Source organism: Strigops habroptila, chromosome Z, assembly GCF_004027225.2.
Source record: "Strigops habroptila isolate Jane chromosome Z, bStrHab1.2.pri, whole genome shotgun sequence".
Classification (NCBI taxonomy): domain Eukaryota; kingdom Metazoa; phylum Chordata; class Aves; order Psittaciformes; family Psittacidae; genus Strigops; species Strigops habroptila.
This window is the reverse complement of record NC_044302.2, coordinates 8,067,719-8,089,043: the sequence shown is the minus strand read 5'-3', so window position 1 is coordinate 8,089,043 and position 21,325 is coordinate 8,067,719. Positions and strand designations below refer to the sequence as shown.

General features: G+C 38.5%; 2 protein-coding genes across 3 annotated transcripts; both read left to right on the top strand.

The window, feature by feature from the left end:
- Positions 1-7,063: 7,063 nt before the first annotated feature.
- On the top strand, positions 7,064-16,381 carry LOC115600855 (hypoxanthine-guanine phosphoribosyltransferase-like). The gene is made up of 9 exons (XM_030470255.2): positions 7,064-7,722; positions 10,220-10,326; positions 10,798-10,981; positions 11,773-11,835; positions 12,359-12,376; positions 12,602-12,684; positions 13,692-13,738; positions 14,408-14,484; positions 15,456-16,381. Exons 1-9 carry the CDS (start codon positions 7,705-7,707, stop codon positions 15,501-15,503), a joined length of 645 nt encoding a protein of 214 aa, XP_030326115.1. The 5' UTR covers positions 7,064-7,704; the 3' UTR covers positions 15,504-16,381.
- Positions 16,382-16,875: 494 nt separating this feature from the next.
- NUDT7 (nudix hydrolase 7) lies at positions 16,876-21,090 on the top strand. Of its 2 annotated transcripts, none has more exons than XM_030470519.1 (4): positions 16,876-16,984; positions 17,193-17,346; positions 18,390-18,548; positions 20,257-21,090. In XM_030470519.1, exons 1-4 carry the CDS (start codon positions 16,950-16,952, stop codon positions 20,638-20,640), a joined length of 732 nt encoding a protein of 243 aa, XP_030326379.1. In that variant the 5' UTR covers positions 16,876-16,949; the 3' UTR covers positions 20,641-21,090. The 2 variants fall into 2 exon arrangements, with proteins under 2 accessions (XP_030326379.1, XP_030326378.1); XM_030470518.1 differs by lacking the exon at positions 16,876-16,984 and adding an exon at positions 16,991-17,098.
- Positions 21,091-21,325: the final 235 nt, after the last annotated feature.

Here is a 21,325-nt window from a genome sequence, read left to right as displayed (position 1 = left end):
TTACCACTGCATTATACCTTCTACAAAGTCATCCTTTTTTTTCATTCAGTGCTGGATGGCACTTTCTGAAATGCATGTTAACAGCAACAAAGCAAAATGAAAAGTAAGCTGCTATGTCACATGAGGGCATCACACAATGTTACATAAGATGGCTCCCTCCCAGTTATTAGTTTGATGTCAGTTTTGGCATAAACTGAAATGAAATATAGAGATGACTAGTTAAAGGAAGAAAAATGTATGCCGTTTCCCTTCACTAATAGTCAACCACAGTTTTTACCTTCATTATGACATAATCTCGTGAATGGCTGAATAGGGTGAAAAACAACTGCTGTGTCCACTGTGTCATAAAAACTTGTGTAGCTCTTCCTTACTAACAGCCTTGGAAGATCCTTTTGATGACACACAAGCTTTTTGCTCTGAGCCAAGGTCTCCCCATCTCTAATGGGGATAAAAGTGAATTATCCTGAAAGTAGACTTTGCTTATATTTGTGTTACAGCTTTCCTTCATAAAAGAAAATCTGTGAGAAAATAAAATATGTTAGAAGAGACCAGAAATTGTTGAGTGGAAGGAGATAATGAAATCAAAAGCAAAATAGGGACATGCGTTCAAGGAGGCAAACATTAACCAGGTCAAAAGCTGCCATGATGCAGAATTCAGAAATGAGAGCCCTAACATTTACCCTGAAGGTAACTCAGTGAATGGAGAGAAATTGGAGGTGATGTCTGATAGGAGAATGGAAAGAAGGTAGATGATGAAGAGAATGAAATTATGCTTTTACTATGGAAAAGCTCTAATACTACTTGTGAGATGCCAAAATCAGGTGGAAATTAATTCAGTGAATAAGGTAACAGGATATTAGGACAAGGTAAGTTCTTCTCTCATTACTAGAATAAGAAGAAACTTGCAAGGAGAGTGAAAGCATGAAACCTGAGTGGTGGAAATGGAAAAATAGAAAGTTTTCAGCAGTATGAAAAAGGCATATTATAACATACTGGAAAGGCTCCAAAGGAAGGCCACAAAGATGATCAAAGGTCTGGAGAACTTATCCTATGAGGACAGGCTTAAAGAGCTATGGTCTTCTTAACTTCTTAAGAAGCTAAGGTCTTCTTCCCTTCCTCCCTGGAGAAGAGAAGGTTCAGGGATGACCTCATCACAGTATTCCAGTACTTAAAGTGCAGCTACGAAGAGGACAGAGGTTTATTCTTCACAAGGTGCCACATGGAGAAGACAAAGGGCAATGGATACAAGTGGCACTGGGAGAGGATTCATCTTGATATAAGAAATGCAACAGCCTCCCCAGGGACACGGCAGAGCCCCCATCACTGGAGATTTTCAAGGTGCTATTGGATGGGGTGCTAGAAGATCTCATCTAGGCTCCCTTTCACATGAAAAGTTGGATCACATGGTCTTTCAAGGTTGCTTACAACCTGCGCTGTTTTAGGATTCTCTGAAAATCTTACTAGGATTTGCAGACTTCACAATGGCATGGGCCCCCAATGGAATTCAGAGGCTTAACTAGGTAAACAGATTCCAAAGAGTCACCTGTGCCATCAGATTCAACAGGCAGTAACTGGAGTACTTTGACGGAGATCTGAGCAAGGAATTGAAAACTACAGAATCAGTAAAAGAAGCTTTCTTTTTGTTCCCTCCATTGTCTTAGGAAACTGTACTGACCAGCACTAAATTTCCTTTTGATTGTGGGCAACGCTAGCTGCCACTAGCAGTGGTTTTCACTGCAAGCAGCCAACCACTGGAGTAAGTAAACAAGAGCAGCAGCAGTAAAATCTTTCTAAGCAAGCTCATACAAAAGCATCATCTTCATTATTCAACATCTCAACAAAAGACACTGGCAACACTGAAATATTTGGTTTTATAAAATTGAGCTTTAGAGATGAGCTATCTTTATTCGAATGCAGTAATTGCATAGTATCTTAAAAGAGCTTTTTTTTTTTCATTTTACGAAAACGCATAACCCACATTTTTCTTACATGCTGTTATAGGAAGATGGCACTTAGCTTTTCTAATAGTCAAGCACTGCTTTGCAGAACAGAACATTGTTCACAATTAAAAATAGTGATTAGAAAAAACTAGAGGGAAGAATTTTAGAGTATTTTTAAATGTGGCCTCTCTATGGTATGTATTTTTATACTGTTTCAAGGTCTCAAGTAATAGGAAAATTATACAAAGGTAATACAAGTAATCTGGAATCCACTACATGCAGTTCTATTTTAAAAGAGCAATTCACACCAAATTCTTTTACCGCACTAAGAGTGAGTTCAGGAAAATAAATATCCAAGGAGGAATATGGATTTAATTGTTATTGCTGTTACATTGCTAAAATAAAACAGCTGTGATCACACACTCAGATAAAGCCATTGTTTAACAAATATTTTTATTAAACATCTCTGCAGTGAAGATGAGTCCAGCTCCCCAAGAGGAGAGCAGGCTGCTTCCTGGACCACCCATTGCTCCCTAGGTAAAACAATTCAACCAGCTGTTGGGGGGTGGGGGGAACTTGATCAGACACACTGGACACTGTAGCAGTTATGGAGCAACTCATGCTTTCTCACTGACATACTGAACTATAACAACTGTATTTTAACATTCAAATAAATAGACCACAGTCTTTTTTTCAAAGCATTAATTTGACCACTAACTAATAACAGCAAGAGTGTTTTTCAAATGGCACCTTCCCAAAAATAACAATGACCTGTGTAGCCCACAGGAGAGCAGTCTCAGAAAACTAAAGTCAGCTGATTACAGGAGGCACTGAGGGAAAAGCAGGCACATGGGAAGGTCAGAGGTACAACAGGAGCAGTCAGGAAAATAAATTGGCCACAGTCGTACAGCAAATAAACGGTATGTCAGAGCTGTGAATAAAATCCAGAAGTCCTGATTCCTTTTCTCTCTGCCCTATTGCCCCAGTCCTAACCAGATCCTCTCTCAAAATTACTTTCTAACATAGACAATCCAGGAGATTAAAACATTTTTCCTATGTACAAAACAAATGTAGCAAAAGCTATATAAAGGATTCCTTCACACAGTCACTCCACCATTTACGCTATGGCCGGAAAGAATTTGTTAATAAATATTGTACATTTCCTCCAGGTCAGCAATCAGAATGCCTAAGTCTGCAGAATTTGTCATTTTTCTATTTAAGAATTGGTGTTAGGGTATTTTCAACAATTATTCAAACTTAAATCTGAGTCACCTTTTACAGGAGTGTTTCCTTCAAGCTCTGTCATCAATCAGTCTGTGTTTGCTAGATGTCTAGGTGTTGGGGGTATTAGAGGAGTTGTAAAAGCAGATGACATTTTCAAGCACAACATTTATAAGTATCCAATATTTGTCAAGATGTATACTGCTTTTTTGCTTCAGTAAAATAAGAAAAATCTCATATTTAGACCAGACAGAATAGAGCCAAGTAAAGTATGAATGTTCTTACCTATGAAATCTTTTATGTAAAAGAGCCATATAATAAACAAGAGTACATGTGATAAAGACTAAAATAGCAAAAGTGTTTCTAATTTCTAATAATAAATGTGCACTGTTTACCAGCGGATGTGCAGTGTGGTTTTTCCAAACAAAAACCAATTAAGCAGCTGGTCTTATCTTAGACTTAAAAGTGCCAAACAAAAAACAGATTTAGGATGGGCTCCAAATTACTAAAGTTGAGCCATTTCAAAGCGTATTAATTAGGTTTCCTAATAACATATCAGTCACTGAATACAAACTATCTGCTTTAATTTAAGGCTTTATTAGCCACTTGGAACATGGAGCCCATGGGTCAAGTCTCCAGTGATGCAAATCAGAGCAGTTTTCCTTTAATCCACAATCACACAAGTTCAGAACTGGTCTAAATATTTAAGACGCCTGTTTTAAATTACTTGATTGTATTTGCATTTCTTTCAGATATCTGTACAGTTATTAATTGAACACAGAGTTTCTTAGTCTGGAAAGTTTGCTTCATAAAATGTAGGCTTTTCTTCCCCTTTGGCAACTGTTGTCTTCCATGGTAGAGGTCGCCCTCTAGTGGACACTTTCTCTGATGTTTTATTTGTAAGGTTTTCGTAATCTAATGGAACATTTGTACGATACATCCAATTTGCTTTCCAATTTAAAATAATTAAAAGGAAATGCCAGGACTTAATTAGTGCCTATACAATGTTTCTTGAGGACCTTTGAAATTATTACATTAGTCTCAAGACCAGTTACTTCAAACTGTAATGAACTTAGGTATGTAAACAGCAAAATCATGTCCTGAAAAGAATAATTATTGATTCAGTAGTTCAGAGAACAGATTCAAGGACAAGAACAGTGTTGCTCTGTATTGACTGACTGCTGTTTTACCAAGCTATCAGTGCTGACCTAATTAACCTCCAGTCTGTTTGTACGGGCTACCTTACTGGCTCTCTCAGTACCTTGCTATTTAGAGGAGGGCAGTAGATTGATACCAGATTCACTTGGTGGTTTACTCAAAACATTTTACTTTAAAAAGCTGCACTTGGGGCTCCTACATGGAACAAATACATACACACTTACACTTTTTTGTTCTCTGCTATGGGAGTATGATCACATAATATACAACTGAGAAACTGCATAAGGATGCCAACTGGCTACATTCTATTTCCATTATTCAGCAATGACAAAGGGATCTCTTAGCATGAACCTTTCACCTGTGAATTTTTCTTTCTTCAGAATGGGACAATAAAAACAGTTACTGTAGCAGCAACTTTCATAATGCAAATCTCAGCCCGCTAGTTGAGACCACTAACACGTTTATTGGATTTTCAAGAACTTGCCAGGTGATAGTGGTATGTGGTTACTATTATGGTTCTATGGAATTTACTGAGAATCCTAAATCAAATATGATTTGGGAAGTAGTTTTCTGAGTTTCAGATAGAGTAAGCAGAGGCTTCTTGAACCAGCTTAAAGTTTAAGGAAAGTGTATGTTTTTCTCAACGCTAAACTTTTCTATTCCAAGTCTCCCAGAGTTCCAAAATCTGCTTTTTTTTCCCTGGTGGGCTGTTGACTATTTCTCATGAATCCTTTCATAAAGTTTTGGAGGCCACAGGGTGGCCTGTCTGACACTTTCCATCTATGGGGATTTTAGTAGAATACATTTATTTTCCTAGTTCAATTAGAAGAATCTCAACCCAGCTGAACAGATGCCCACATCACAAAGCAATATCACAACAGTTTCTTTTGTTGTCAATTTCTCTATAGAGAAACCAGTACTTGTTAAGAAAAGTACTGGAATAATAATATAATTATATAATATATGCATATATATGCATGTACCACTTATAAATGAAATTCTTCTGCTCTTTCTAAACATGGACTCTAGTCAAAAACTTGCTGCTTATTTGTAGCTCAGACAATACTCCCAGTGCAGCAAAAACTCAGAAATAAAGCCAGTGGGAGAGATTTTCTGCAATCTTTTTCTGAAACAGAGTTAAACAGGACTTTAGAACTGGGCTCAGTTCAAATGAGATCAAACACTACAGCGCCTAAAGGAGACAAAAAGCTTTGCAAGGTCCAGTGTATGATTTATAACAGTATGAGCAATGCGGAGTCAAACTTGCCTGAAGTAAAGGCTTCAGTGATTTATAAAAGTAATTTACATAACAGAGGCAGTCTAATAGACCAAACCATACGTATTACACTTGACAGTATTTTAAGGCTGCCTAGGATGTGTAATCTGCAGTCAAGATTTCTCCGTACAGAGATTAAGTGCACAAAAAATTACATAATATAGAGAATAACAGAGCATTTAAAGAAAGGGCAGAACTAAGTTGGGTGCTACAGATCATAGCAGATATGCACACAATATTTATTTCTTCACTGTAATTTCAGTAACGCGGCTCAGTTATACTGCTGGAAACTGCAAACTGAGAGTGCCAATAATCAGCCCCTTCATCAGAAAGAGGTTTAAACAAGTAGTCTCACCCATACTATTGATCTTAGCAAAACTACACTAAATTCTGTTTAAATGTGGAAAATTACCGGCGAATCAACAAATATGAAACCTATATATGCATTTTTTTGCCTGTACTTAGAGAAAAAAAAAAAAGTTCAAATCCTAGAACTAATCATCTAAAGCTGTAGGTGTCATATATGGGCAATTTGTATGAGCAATATTGCTGCACTTAGTATTCTACAACGGCATCATCCATTCAAGGCTCTCTAGAGCTCCAACACCCTTTCAGCATAGCTAAATTTAAATTACACTGGGTTGAAAAGCTCAAGAGAGAGAAAACACACAAACTAGTCTGGGATTCCCTCCCCCTCTTTTCTTTCTCTCGCTTTTCTCCACAAACACTTAAAAAGGCAGTGCATGTTTGCACGAGTTCCTTGGCAGTGCTGCTGTTCACCTTCATTTTGGCTTCTGAGAATAATGAAGGGAGAGTATCTGCTCAAGGAACAGTCATTGCTCTTTATGTGTACGGTTTTTATTATTGTTTCCTTTCAAAGCAGGATTTTGTTGAGGAAATTCTCCAAGTTTTTGAACATAATTTATTCCCAGCTGGAAAAGACTGTGTTACCCTAGGAATTAGAAAAGCAAGGCTTTTCACAGGATAGGGATCTCACGTGTGTAAGGTAGGGAATACAATGGGAATTCATAGAAGGAAGGTATTGCTAACTGCATGAAACAAGGGCCAAGTAGCCTCAAAGCATTAATAGTTCCCAAATAGTACTACTATTTAATGTATCACGGAAAGTTGTGGATATGCCCATTTTTCTACTTGGAAGAACATTTCTGTGTTATTCCAAGTGTTATCAACCACAATTTGAAGAGCATCCATAAGACTACAAAGAAACAAGAAAAATCTTCATTCATAAATGTGCCCTCTCACCAAGAAAACACAATATTTGATGAATTAATAAAATGTATCCAACCTGGTAAGAACATTCTGTAACGTTGCATGCAAGTTGGCTTTAGCTTATGTACGATTAATTTTTAGAAATCTAAAACCTTCATGTTAATCCTAGATAATAGTGCAGTTTGGTACCCTAATCAGATTACAGTGAATGTCAGTGAGATTTGATTTTAAATGATGCAAAGCATGTTACTCGAACTATCATCCCCTCATTTTATGAAAGGATGACCTTGAAGAATGTCAGCCAAGGTCCACCACGTCTCAACAGCTGCAGACTTCTCTGCTTCAAGTCATCTTTAAAAATATGGATTTGTTTATTCAAATACTGATTTTTTTACAGCAATTTAGCATATCTGAGGTTTAAAAAGTTGTGGGCTCTATCACAACAATGGATGTGCAGATATTATGTAAGAAACTGATATATAAAATTACCTTCTGCACATACACCACTGAATTACCATCTGCTATAATACACTATCCAATTTGTGTTTTCAATTAAAAAAACCCCTACTCTACCTAGCCCTTCCTACTAATTTGATTCATGAGCTTCCCTTCTGCATCTCTCTCATTCCCCATTCCTTTTCTGTGATTGGTCGTAGCAGGGCTCATGCCTATTTTATCTCTGATTAATCTGATTAAGTAAGAACCTGGGATTGTGATGTCAGTGCATTAGCAGAAAGAAGTAATGCTTCCTGTAGGAAGGATGGCAATTTTGACCTTTTAGAAGCAGGTCATGATTTGACTGTGAGATGAAAATAGAGCAAGACAAGCTGCAGTGACAATACCAACTCATTCTCCGGTAGCATAGTTCAAAGAAAGATTATGGCTCGTGGACTGCAGGTAAGAAAGCATAATGCACTCTTATGCTTATTTGATTGGAGGGAGCTTTGGGCATGGGGTAAGAAGTTAGCTTCAGCAAAATACTATAACATTAGTAATACTGACTAATGAAAGGCCTTGTTTCTTATATCTACTCACGAGAAAAAATGGCTTTCAGAACAGAGGCATATTAATGGACTAAATTTTTTTACAAACTTATGACACTATTAATTTTACTTTAATATATCTATATTCATATTCTCTCCTACTGCTGATGAAACAATACTTATTTACGAATCTCTTCAGTGTACAAAATTGCTGTTGGGGTTTTTTCCTCCTTAAACTCAGAAAGCTACATCAGTAAATGAACAACAGATGAGACTCAATCTAAATTAAACAACTAATTCCTCAACTTATAAGCTCATGATTTAAAAATGTAATGACTTTGTGTAATAGTTTAGTAGATTGCTTTATTATAACGAGGTACTGCTCTATTATTTAGCATGTGCCACAATACAAATGTTTTTATGAGCCTATAAGGCATATGCAGGATGTTGCTATGGTGATGTGGTGCTCAGACTGGTGCAACCCTTTAGGTTCTGTTCATGAACCTTTCAGCAGACCTTAAAAAGTGTTTCACGCATAGCACAAATAAGATATTAATGTGGCAGACACTGCGTGTGCAAAATAGTCTCAATGAGCATAGTTGTTAGCCAAACAGAAGGTACTAAACTGCATGGTTGGAGTACCTATAAGCAGTAATCACTACACACGCCTATATGCATCAAGACCGGCTTTGTTCAATAGTTACATTAACGTGGACAAAGCTCATTCCTCACTTGAGCTGAACCAGTTGTGTTGCCTTTCATCAAATGCAGCAGGAAGTGAAATTCATCATCAATAAGGCTGAAATTTAATTCACTGTGCAGATGAAAGACCAATTTATAACTGCAAAAGCAAATTGTAAAGCTGATATCCATTAAATATGGCAATCAGTATCATGACTGGGCAAAAGAAAAACTGCTCAACTCACAGGTGGAGTAGTCATTATATTTCAGCTGCAGTTATGCAGAATGCAGTTGAGATGGGGATCTTCGAAAAAAAAACCAAACGAAACCAAAACCAAAACAACAAAACAACAAAATAAACAACCCACCCTACGGCACTTTTTAAACTGTTTATCATGTCAGTGACTACCTTTAAATGTGCTTTTTCTGCACTCCAAATGAAAATTATGTTTTTATGTTCCAAATAAACAATAAATACCATCTTTTGACTTTGACCAATGCTTCTAATTATGTCCCACTGTCACATACATATCCTGTATATGTTTTCTGTCTGTCACCACTAGCAACCTCACAGAGGCAGAAATTAGCCCATTTCAAACTCGCCCATACTACAACAATAATAATCAGTTCTGCACCACATTAAAGCCTGCTCATAGATGCTATAGCCTGATCTAGAGCTGATGCCAGTGTAACTGCCCATATCTTTTCCAAGATGAATAAAACACAAACTTAATTTAAAACATTCACCTAGGCTTTCACTTCACTGACTTCAACCATGAAGAAAACAGTAACTAAACCAGGCAAAATAGTGCTGCTGACACTCTAAACAATGCTCAACTGCAAGGCTGTTCCGTAATTTTAACTTGGAACACCAAGGCCTATCAATTTTGAGTACTTGCAGATTACCCCTCGTTCAGCCAGGATGAGATTCTATATACATTGCCTAGTACTACGATTATCTGTTCTTTGCAATTCTTGTTAACATTTGTCTCTTTAGTTTTATCTTTAAATTAAGTAGGCTATTTGTGGCCAAGTTAAAAATAAATGGCAGCAACTGGTTATCTCATTTTTGTGGCTGCTGTAAGTTTTGCAAGTGATAACCTACTCCTATTTCCTACATCCATTTTTCCTTTTTACCTATGTGCTCATCTCCATATGCCAAAAAAAGAGATTTAAAAACAATTCATCTGATTAAAGAGTTTGCAGATGTTAACTTGTTTGCTAGCAATACTTTAAGTTATTACTACCCAGTCCACAGCTCTGTGCTGTCCATTAACAAGCCACTGTATTGAACTCTGTTGAATGCAACTAGTGTGTAGTTCACCTATTTCACACTAGTGAAGCTTTGAGCCTTAAATTTTAATTTTTGCTTGTCTACCACACAAACAAGCTGCTGTGCTCTGCAGAAGGGGAAAAGGAGACTACAAGAGGGTGGTTTGGTTTTGGGGGTTATTTTTATGAGTTTATGATGGTTGAGAATTTCTCTTACTATGACTGGGCTAAAATAGTTTTGTATCTATTCACATCTCAGACAAGCACACTAGCTTCTGAATTATCAGACAGATTGTGAACTGTTCTATCAGAAAGTTCAAAAACTCTCAGATATATTTTTGACACATTATTGGGGTGTGTGGGGAGAGGAGCCTTTCTCCACATTATCAGAGACTGGAAGGTCTTTTCCTGAAGGGCTCGGTTGTTACTCTTGAGAACTATTTCCCTTTCACTTGCAGATAAAAGATGAAGAAAGTGGCTATAACAAAAATCTATTTTGCATTCCTAAGCATTATGAAGAAGATTTAGAAAGAGTCTTCATTCCTCATGGACTCATTCTGGACAGGTATGAGGGTAAACAACAAAAAGTAGTGATAGTGATGTCAATGATCCATTTTTGTCCAAAAGAAAAGACTAAGGTCATACCCTGCATAGTGTGTGAGAAACATGGAAACCCTGCCGCTGTAACACTTGTATTCTGGAGTTTAATACAAAGGGCATTCTAGAGGATTCCTCTATGATCCCAGTTAAGTTTCCATTTTACCTCAAATATCTTTAAGCTTCCCTATTCTGCATTCTTTAGATAAATGGGTTAAATCTACAGTATGTCAAGTGAAATAGGCATCATCTTGTGAACTGCAAGTATGTAACTAACTTTTCTACGTCTTAACATGGCCACAATTTGCAAGATCAACATTTTAATTTGGACATTGTTTAATATATGGACAAACTAATATGATATATAAAACACTTTACAGGTCTTATAAAACCTGGGGGTGTTTTGTTGTTTTGTTTTCTTTTTTTTTTTTTCTTCCAGGACAGAACGCTTGGCTAGAGATATCATGCAAGATATGGGAAGCCACCATATTGTTGCACTCTGTGTCCTTAAAGGAGGCTATAAATTCTTTGCTGATTTGCTGGACCACATAAAAGCACTAAATCAAAATGGTGATAAATCTGTGCCTATTACTGTGGATTTTGTTAGAATAAAAAGCTACTGTGTAAGCAACTTTATTTTCTTTGGAAAATTAACTCTCCTCATAGACTGACATTCTGAATACTGGTAGTTTACATGAAAACTCCACAACAAAATGAGTTTATGTATATACCCTGTTCAAAGCAACTCAATTTATTCCATATTGATTTACTGATCTGCCCCAACGGTCAGATGAATATTGTATAGTCACTGGAGTGAACATACAGTAGAACACTTAACATAACAAAGCCAGGGTCAGGTCTCCAATGTCCTCCTCTCCAGCCAACAATTTCCACACAGATTCTACTCTGTCTGTACCATGGCACCCTTTGGCGGGAGGGAGTATGGAGAGGAGTTCAGCATCAGAGACTTGCTTATTGTCTCTCTCTGCATTAGTTTTTATTCCTATGGATAATACTGGAGAGACTTGTTTTCATAATCTGTGCGTGGGGAACAAGTACCTTTTACCCAAACCAATCATAGTTGGCCTGAGCCAACTACTGTAAAGCAATGACAACATTTTTTTCTGTTTTATCTTCTCCCCTTTTTGAAGACTAGAGCTCTGTGCACTGATCAAAATTTACCCTCTGCTAAATATAACAGTTTACAATATTTTAGAATTTTTTCATGGAATTATAAAACAAATCTGTGCTTGCTCTCAGATGCTTAAAAGCTGTTTTACTGAAGGATTGCTGTGTAAATTTGCAAGTGTCATTTGGTAGGCAAAACACAAGAGCAGCATACCATTCATACACATACAAAATAACACTTCTGAGAATGCTTTATGTGTCTTCTCTCTGCTCTTTCTCCTTCTAGAATGATTCACCTGCAGAAAAAATCAGTATTGTAGGCGAGGAATTGTGTACACTAAATGGGAAGGTATGATTAGCATATTCAGCTTTTACGGGGAAAGAATAGTTCTTGTGTATCTTCCAGGAAGTCCATCTTTATTAAAATTTTGACACTACTTCTTTGCAGCCACTTAACACTGGTTTAAACTGCCATCCTTTGAAACAGTGAGTAATTCCCACTGGTCTCAGTGGAAACTTAACATGATCAGTACTGAACGCTTCTATTCCACATTTTATCCCACAGCCCCTGGAAATGAACCATCTTAAAACTGACTCTTGCAGTATGGTTCTAGAATGCTACTGCTATACATAGAATAATACGTAAAACCTGACATAGGTGGCTTTCTCACGATATTTTATGCTTCCATAAATACCTACTGAAAGACTATTCAGAAAGCACTAAAATAACCTAAGTAGTTAAAGTGACAAGCTCCTCTGAAAACTTTGTGACTGAGGTTTGTAGTGCAAACTTCTCCTGACACTGTAATTCACTGAATGTTGTCACGTAAATATTTTCTTTTTTTTTTCTTTCCCTACATGGTCTTTTCCAGAACGTGTTAGTAGTAGAGGTAAGTAAAGATTGGGGGGGAGGGAAGAAGGAGGCAGTAGTGGGGAAAAACATGGACATTTTCCCCATGTTTTGCAAGTTAATACCTTTTGCATATAAACAATTAATTTACTATGTTACTGTGCTGCCAGGGTGGCTGACTGGTTTTTATGCTTTAAATTAATCCACTCACAGTCTGTTTTTTGTTTCAGCCTCAGAGGACAATTTATTTTTGTCTCTTTTTCAGGACATTATTGAGACTGGTAGAACAATGAAAGCACTACTTTCAAAACTCAAAGACAATGAACCAAAGACGGTAAAAGTTGTCAGGTATGCTATGAACACTTACTAATGTACTGTAATGTAAGATACAGCAAAGTCATTTAGGTGAATAGTCAGTGTATGCTGGTGGGTATTTGCTTGGTTTTATTTAGTTTGAAGTTTGGGGGAAGAGGAAGTAAAAGCAGGAGGCAATCTTTATGCAGCTGGTGAAAAACTAAGTATTTATTAGACTAGGAAATTTACTACCACCTTCCTTGTTAAAATGAATAAATAAAAGGTTTCCTGGCTCTTTCTGAATAGTTCATAAAGTCTGATGGATTCCTTGTTTCTTACCTCCTTATGTCTGAAGGAAATTCAGCTCTTTCCATAGACTTCCTAACACCTCAGTTGCCTCAATATCAGAATTTTCCTTAATATCCTCAGTTGTACTGGTTTTCAGAATCTAAGAGTTTGTCAGCACTTGCAAGATGACTTCAAGTGGCATTCTATATTTGCTTTAAGATGATCTCTAAAAGAAATTTTTTGGGAATAGCCCTGTCTGCCAAGTAATCACAATACTTTGAAAATATGCTTCTTGTCTGATGTACCAGTTATGCTCCTCCTAGTGACTGTCCAAGAGATCCTCAGTTTGTTCAAAAGTGCATAGGAAAAGCAAGAATGGATATGACATTGTGGAAGAAATCCATAGCTTGTCCTCTTCTCCCTCCCTCCCTGCTAAAATCTACCTACCACTTGAATTTGCTTCCCTGCCTGTGCTATTCTAGTTTGCTGATACATTGCTACATGGAGAGATAATGATTTGGGATATGGAATGAAAAAGAACTAAATGTAAACCAATGGAGTCATCTGGACCTTCAGAATGAACCTAGACCAGTGCCTTAAATTCTTCCTCAGTTATAAGGCTGAACACTACTTCTTTCTGTTGCAATAATCTCATTGTTTTAATTTAACTGCATGATTATAGAAGTTTATGGGGATGGCTAGTAGAAGTGAAGTATACAGCTTAAAGCAAGACATATTTTAAAAAACATAACTTACTCTGCTTTGCTTTACAGCCTGCTCGTTAAAAGGACACATCGAAATCCAGGTTACAGACCAGACTGTAAGCACCGTGTTTTTCTGGTTGTCCAAAATACAATCTCATAATTTCACTTCATGTAGGAAGTCTGACAATCGGCATTTAAGTTTCAGGAAGGCCAAGAAAAATGGGGAGAAAATACATACAATTTCTGAACTGATGACCAGCTATCCCATGCTGAAACCTCATGACCACCATCTTTTTTATTCCCTGTTGGTCTGAGCATGGGTTTGGCTGTTTGTTACCAGATACCAGGAACAGAACCAAACCTTCTATTTGTACTGTTTGGCTTGGATCCTACAAGGCATTTGTTTTGACTCTGCATTAAATTCACCTTGTTTTGAAACTGAAAATCCCTACTGAATGCTCTCAGTGCATCTACTTTTGCTCACTCCTTGTCTGCCTCTCCCTGGACTACCTCATAAGTAGGTTTTAAATAATTATTTTGTTCTTAAAACACATTCTCTTAGCATTCCAATTGTATTACTAAGTGATGAGGGTGGTACAGATTCTAACCTTTGCCATCAAATTACAGCCCTGATTCTTAAAGAATCATGCTAAGTACCTTGAAAGCAAGATGATATATTTGTTAGGTATTACTCTTAAACAGCTGAAGCATGACTTGAACACAAACGGTGTGCTTAAAAGTGATTTACACCACCCAAGTATAAAAATAATTGTATTTTCTTACAGACATAGGCTTTGAAATTCCAGATAAATTTGTGGTTGGATATGCACTTGATTACAATGAATACTTCAGAGATCTAAACGTGAGTACATACATGTGTGCCTCAACTGTTACATATGACTGTTATCTCAGGTAACAAGCAAGAATGTTAGCTTATACTTGGAGCTTCTCAACAATCAACAAAACTTCAAATCTCTTTAGAAACTTCCCAGTAAAAGCGCAAAAACATTATTAATGTGCCAAACTGATGGTTCAATGTAAATGCAGAACTTGTTTATGCCTTACCTTTCCATGAATCATAGAATCATTGAATAGTTAGAGTTGGATCTACTCTACAAGTCTTGTGGCCAAGCCTGGCTGTACAGTATTCTGAATCCTCCAGGATGGCTGGCAGCATACAATCTGCTGGCTCCACCTGGAAAGAAAGAAACTTGTAACTTAGCTTTAATTTGGTGTTTGTCTGTCTTAGTGAAATCCTGTATTGCTCTTTTCTAGCCAACTCTTTGAGATGGCTGTGTGTGGACTATGCATGAAGGTTTTCCCTATCACGTGTAAGATGTCCATCAAGATCTTTTTTTCCTTTGTTCCATTACATTCTCCTTAAGCTGCACTGAGTAATAGACTTGGAAAGACCACAACAGATAAAAAGAGCTGATCTTTTTTTCCCCCCTTAGTTGTCAGAAGTACTTTCTTAAATCTGGTTAAGTGCAGAAGTTTTTCACTTGACAGTTTTTTTAATACGACAAACCAGTTCTTGGTACATACTGGATCCACGCTATTGCAAAGTGATATGAAGGATACAATAACTGAACAGACCCGACCTGTTCAGAATATACAAATCTAAATATTGCTTCCAAGCTCATCTGTAATTTCAACATCTCAATTTTATTGCAAGTCGTAAACTTGCAACTAAAGTCTCAAAGGTTAGTGTTCTGTGTTTTGCTTACAATGCTAGGAATACAACTGAAAGTCATTCTTGCATTTCCTTTGAAGGTAAAGATTGACTAAAGTTGTACTTTTTTACTTTTTCGTTTTTTTTTTTTTTTTTTTTAGCACATCTGCATTCTGAAAGAGAAAGCCAAAGAGAAGTATAGGATCTGATAACATCAGTCTTCTGGAACACTAAAATGTGTGGATGAATACTAATAAGTAATCTACTAACTGTGCTCTTTTCACTGAAGAACTACATTTTCTTAAGATACTATTCCACATATTTTTCCTAGAATAGTTATGTAGAACAGTCTAAAGGTGAATCAGTCCTATCCAAGTTCCAGTGAAACCTCAACAGAACACTAGCTATAAAATGGGTATTATAGCCTGCTGGAATCGCAGGGGGCACAGTTAGGACATGTACACATGTATGCCATTATGTTTGGGTTTTAATTTACTATATGAAGTAACACATTACGCATGTTGTATATAAACTGCACTATTTTTACATGTGAGCTTGTGTGTGCAAATATGTACACACAACTTTATGCAACAAATAGGCTGAATAAGCATTTAAGGACCTGAAGTTAATTAAGTCAACTGCACAAAATGCATACAATGTGGAAAACTCATTTGCTTCTTTAATGCAATAAAAAAAGTAAACATAGTAAACAAATCTAAAAAGTAAACACTAAGGTAACTAGACTGAGATTAGTTCTTGTACATTCCATTTAACCTGGGGTGTTGTGCCTTGTTTTTTGCTGGATCACGTTTATTGCACCTTTGTGGCGTCACTTGGAATGCGGGTAACACTGATTACCAGCTGTTATGACCAGATGACAAACCAATACAGCAGGAAACTACTTCTGCTACTTGTGCATCCTTAACGAGAATTGGAAGTTCGATTTTACTGTCCAGAAACTGCACCAGGCTGGAGGCAGTCTCTGACACTGTTTCCTACTCAATGATTAAATGTACTAAATGATTAAAATAAGCTTCAAGACCTTGGTTTGTTTTGGTTTTATTCCATTGTGAATTAAGAGCACTGAACCAGGCATCTGTGTCCAAGGTGGTCTTCTTATGCCGTGTAGCTCTTGAGGGCTGCAGGTGACTCGGCTCCCACAAGCGTGAAATGGTGCTTTCCAGAGCTCCCCGACAGCTGCAGGCTGTGCCCTCTCATGTCATCCGCCCCTTAGCGCGGGTGAGAGGGGGAGTACCAGCGCCTGTACGACCGGCCCGCATGGGATCCCAGCGCCCCCCGCCCGCTGCCACTACCCTTCATCCCCCGAGGGCTGGCCGCGGACGCGCGATGCCAAACTGCTCTACTGTTCTTGCTTTTCCCAGCTGTGGCGAGGACTGCGGGCAGCTACTGCCGCCCTTCTCCGGGCACATGTAGCGCCGGGAAGGGACGGCGCCCGCCGTACTCCGTCCCCTCAGCCATCGTCCCCTCAGCGACCGCCTCGGGAGCGGGAACACCGCCCCCAGCCCTCCCCCAAGGACCCCCGCGCGCGGCCCGCCCGCCGCATGCTGATTGGAGGGACGGGCCGTCAGTCACAGCAGGTGCGCGGGACGCGGTGCGGAAGGGGAAGGTCCCGGCTCAGGTCGGGGGTGACAAAGATGGCGGCTGAGGAGCGGGAGGAGGAGATGGAAAGGTACCGGGCATCCATGGCCCTTGCTCCGCTGCCGGCCGGGGTGGGCGGCCGCCGGCAACAAGTCCTGCCCGCATCCGCCAGCAGCAGGCCCCGGTGGAGGGAGGGCGGTGAGCGGTGCGTGAGCGGCCCAAGCACCGCGGCTGTTGGGTTCAGCGCTGTGGACGGACACCTGGCCCGTGTCATGGCGGTCCTTTCTGTTTGCTCCTAGAAAGAGTGTCAGAGAGAAAGCCAGGCTGCGCTTGAGGGAGTTCGATGTGGGGGACAGGTTCTCCCACTTGCCGCTGCCCAAAGCCTCCGTCCTCCTGCCGCTGATGGTGAGGGCGGGGAAGCTGCACCTGCTGCTCACGGTGCGCTCCATGCAGGTAGGTGAGCCAGGGCCGGGGGGCGAGATGGCGGCTGGAGCCTCGGCCCGTGTGTGCTGCCTTCCACGGGGTGGCACGGCTCCCGTCCCTGCCTCATGTGCCAGGGTCTGCTTCTCTAACGCCAGGCAGCATGCCTGAGGTTACATGCAGATACTCAAACGCTGATGATTCTGGTATTTAGATGCCACAAAATTGCTGGATACGCAGAAGCATATGACAGTAAAAGATGACTTCTGGATCAGAAAAGGAAATTGTTATTGTTTACTACGACTTAAATACAGTGTAATGCAGCTTTTATTAATGCGACTTTAAATCTTCATTTACTGTTACTCTTCTCTCACATTCATATATGAAAGGAAAAACAACAACCTAAGTCCCCAGAACAGTTCTGCTGGTGTTTTGTTTTGTAACTCTTGTTCCCACTCCCTCCCTGATCAACTGCCAATGTCCTGAGGCTATTTACTTGCCTGTTTTTCTGTTGCTGAAAAGTGAAAGTTTTTTGGGGTCGTGCTTAGAAATTTTAAGATCCTCATAATTGCAATCACTTGGCTGATAAACTGATTGTAGATGGGCTTTTTACTGATGTTTGATGTGCAGGTCTATTACTATAATGTACTTAAAAGTATGTTATTTAAATGTGTGTTTTAGAAGTTCTCGCTCTTATCTCAAGTACTTCAATCTCAGTATTCAAGTTGTCTCTCTAGATTCATCTATCAGTCTTTCATGCAAGTAGGATGATGAAAAACTTAAATTTAGATTTTATTAAAGTAGAATGTATAGTAGGAATTGCACAATACTGCACAAGTGATATGTGTATTCGCGATAGTGAGGGTTCATGGATTACTTGGATATAAGCCCAACTTTCTCTTGTGTAGCTCTAGTTAAGGCACATTTCTTCGGGTCTGCAGAAACCTCAATCACCATTTCCAGCTTCTTTCACTGATAAACATAAAGTGACTCTGCAGTAGGATCAAGTGTTTGTGTGGATCCTGGAAGAAATGTAAATTTGTTATATTTAACAGTAGTACTCTTTTAAATTCTAGCTGAGAAGATCACCAGGGGAAGTGTGTTTTCCAGGAGGTAAAAGTGAAGCAATTGATAAAGATGAAATTGATACTGCTCTTCGAGAAGCTAAGGAAGAAGTGGGACTCCAACCAGAGAATGTGGAAGTCATCTGTAGGCTTGTGCCTGGAATTGATAAAGTAAGCAATAAACTGAGTAAGTCAGTATATGGTTAGAAAATAAGCTTGAGTTATTTTTTGTAGGATTGATAATGACCTCTTGAAACCTGTAACTGAAAATAGCCACTGCTTCTTAAAGTGCACAGCCCACATTGCTAGCAGAGAAGGGAGGGGATTCTTGCTCTGGTTTTGGTAGTTATGAAAGCATGTTTGGTGTACTGTGTACAGTTATGGACACACTGGAGCACAGAAAGACAGTGCTAAGCTGTTGACAGTTTAGCTGAGAGCCACAGAGATAAGTAAGGGGAGCATGGAGCTTGTGGATTATGAGGAGAGACTGAGAGAAGTGGGTTTGCTCAGCCTGAAGAAGAGGAAGCTAGCAGGACATCTAGTTGCTCAATTCAAGTACCTTATGGGTAGTTGTAGAGAGGATGATTCCAGACTTTTCTTGAGACAATGTACACAGGCAGCAACAAATGAAATTTTGATGAGATGCAAGGAAAATACTCTTCACCACAAGGCCAGCCAAACACTGGAACTGATTTTCCTGTCAGGCTGTATAATCTCTATCCTTGGAGATTTGCAGAACTCAACCCTCTACAGTCTTATGTAACCTCAAAAGTCTTCTCGTTCAATATCCTGCTAAAAGCAGGGTTAATTCAGGTGAAAAGGGACCTCTGCAGGTTACGTGGACTGTGATTCTGTATAGAACTCTAGCAAGGAGATTTCTCTTCTGGAGATGTCTTTGGAGTATAAGTCACTGTTTGTAAATTGACAGGCTGCCAATTTCAGTAACTATTCAGTTTCAGGGGGTCAGTTCTCCCATGGTACAGAGGGGTTACTGTTTCGGAAGACTTTATTTTTTTTCTTCAGGTAACAGTTTCTCTTCATTAATACGCCTATGGCTTGGTTTTGTATCTGTTAGCTACTCACTGTTAACAACATCCTCCTCCCCCATTAAAAAAAGAATCATTTAAAAATTGTATTGCAAATGCTTTATTTAATCCTTTAATTGTAATTTCTGTACAGGTAACATTGAAGCCACATAGTTCAGAGGCTGTATGTAAAAAGGATCAATTTAGTTTTTAAAACTCTCTTCGGTGTTTTCCAGCAAATTGCCTCAATCAATAGTAAAAATCATGTGGTTTTGGACCACAGAAATTTACCCATCAGATTTTACTTTCTTCTCTGTAAGTGCATTCCAAGTGATTCTGACTTGGATGGAGTGTCTCCAGACTTATATCAAATAGCCCAAATGCTGAGTGTTACTGTTACTGCTTTCTATTTAACAGTGATGCTTTTTTGATAAGAATAAGCAGAACAAGCAATGTGGTTTAGAGATGTTAGTGCCCTCTTTGTGCAGGCTATCATTTCAGTGGATTTTGCCTCCCTGTGGAAGAAGGGATTATATTTAAAATAAAAATGTCCATAAATGAGCTGTTTGAAAAAGTTTATAAATATAGCTAAATATACGGGGAAAATAGGTGCAGAGATATGATAAAGCATAGATGAATTGGAAAATCTGAATTAAAATCAGAACTCACCAAAGAAAGGAGGACTCATGAGAAAGAATGCATGGAGTTTCTGTTTAACTGAATATTTCTTAGGTTTCTTGTACTCATTTTGTTATTCTGAAATGTTTTTAAAATAAAGAACATTTTTTACTTGTTACAAACTCAGTGTTTGGTTTTTTTGTTGGTGGTTTTTTTTTTTTTTTTTTTCCTTTTAGATGAATTACTTGGTAACACCAGTTGTAGGATTTATAGAGGATACATTCCAGCCCATTCCTAACCCTGATGAAGTGAGCAATGTTTTTGTCGTGCCATTGGAATACTTTGTCAAGCCCTTGAATTACCAGACTGTGCCTTATAAAACCTCATCTGGTTACCAAGGTCGGATGCACTCCTTTACATATGATGACCCGGAACATAAAATGTCATTCAGGATATGGGGACTTACTGCCCACTTTGCTGTATTTCTTGCTCTTGTAATTTTTAGAAAGAGACCTACCTTTGAAGTTGGTTATGATCTGGACAACTTAATTTCATCCTCTGAGAATCACTTCATGCATTTATATGCATCCGTGTATGAAAGAAAGAAGAGTAATATATAGCAAACTAATCTGGTAGTTAATTCATACTGAAGGAGGAAAAAGGGTTTTGTTTATTCCGTTTATACCAGTTACTTGTTTGAATTTCCTCTGAATTAGGAACTGATTAAAATTTATTTTTAAATAACATTTTTAAGTTGACAAGCCCTAACTAGATTAATATAACTATTAATCTGTTTTAGAGCTGTCAAGAGTACATGGTTTTTTTGATGAATTTAGTATACAGTTTTGGAAGATATGTTTCGCTTTCTGCTTTTTTTTTATGGGATCTAAGACGCTTTCTGTGGTTTGCCTTCTGTATAATGAGGTAATACAATTTTATGTAATTTTTGTCTGAATTAGAATATGAAGTCTTTTGGGGGGTCTGTCTGGCATACTACATATGGACAACAATGCACAGTCTTGTGTGGTATCTTTAAGCACTTACAAAACACAATAAAAATCTAAAAGGTGGTGCATGCTTTCACAGTCTTGTTTTGGTTGGCTTGTGGAAGGAAGAGGAAGATTTAATGAGGTTTTGTTAGCTTTGCTCAATTGAACATTCCTCACAAGGAGATTCTGTAGGCTATGGAAAACAGTGTACAAGCAACAGTACTGAACTTTGCTCCTCAGCACCTTGTTAGCATCACCCACTCAGCTCCTGGAGGGAATCATCTTAAGGAAAGAAGAGTGGAGTTGAGTATTCATA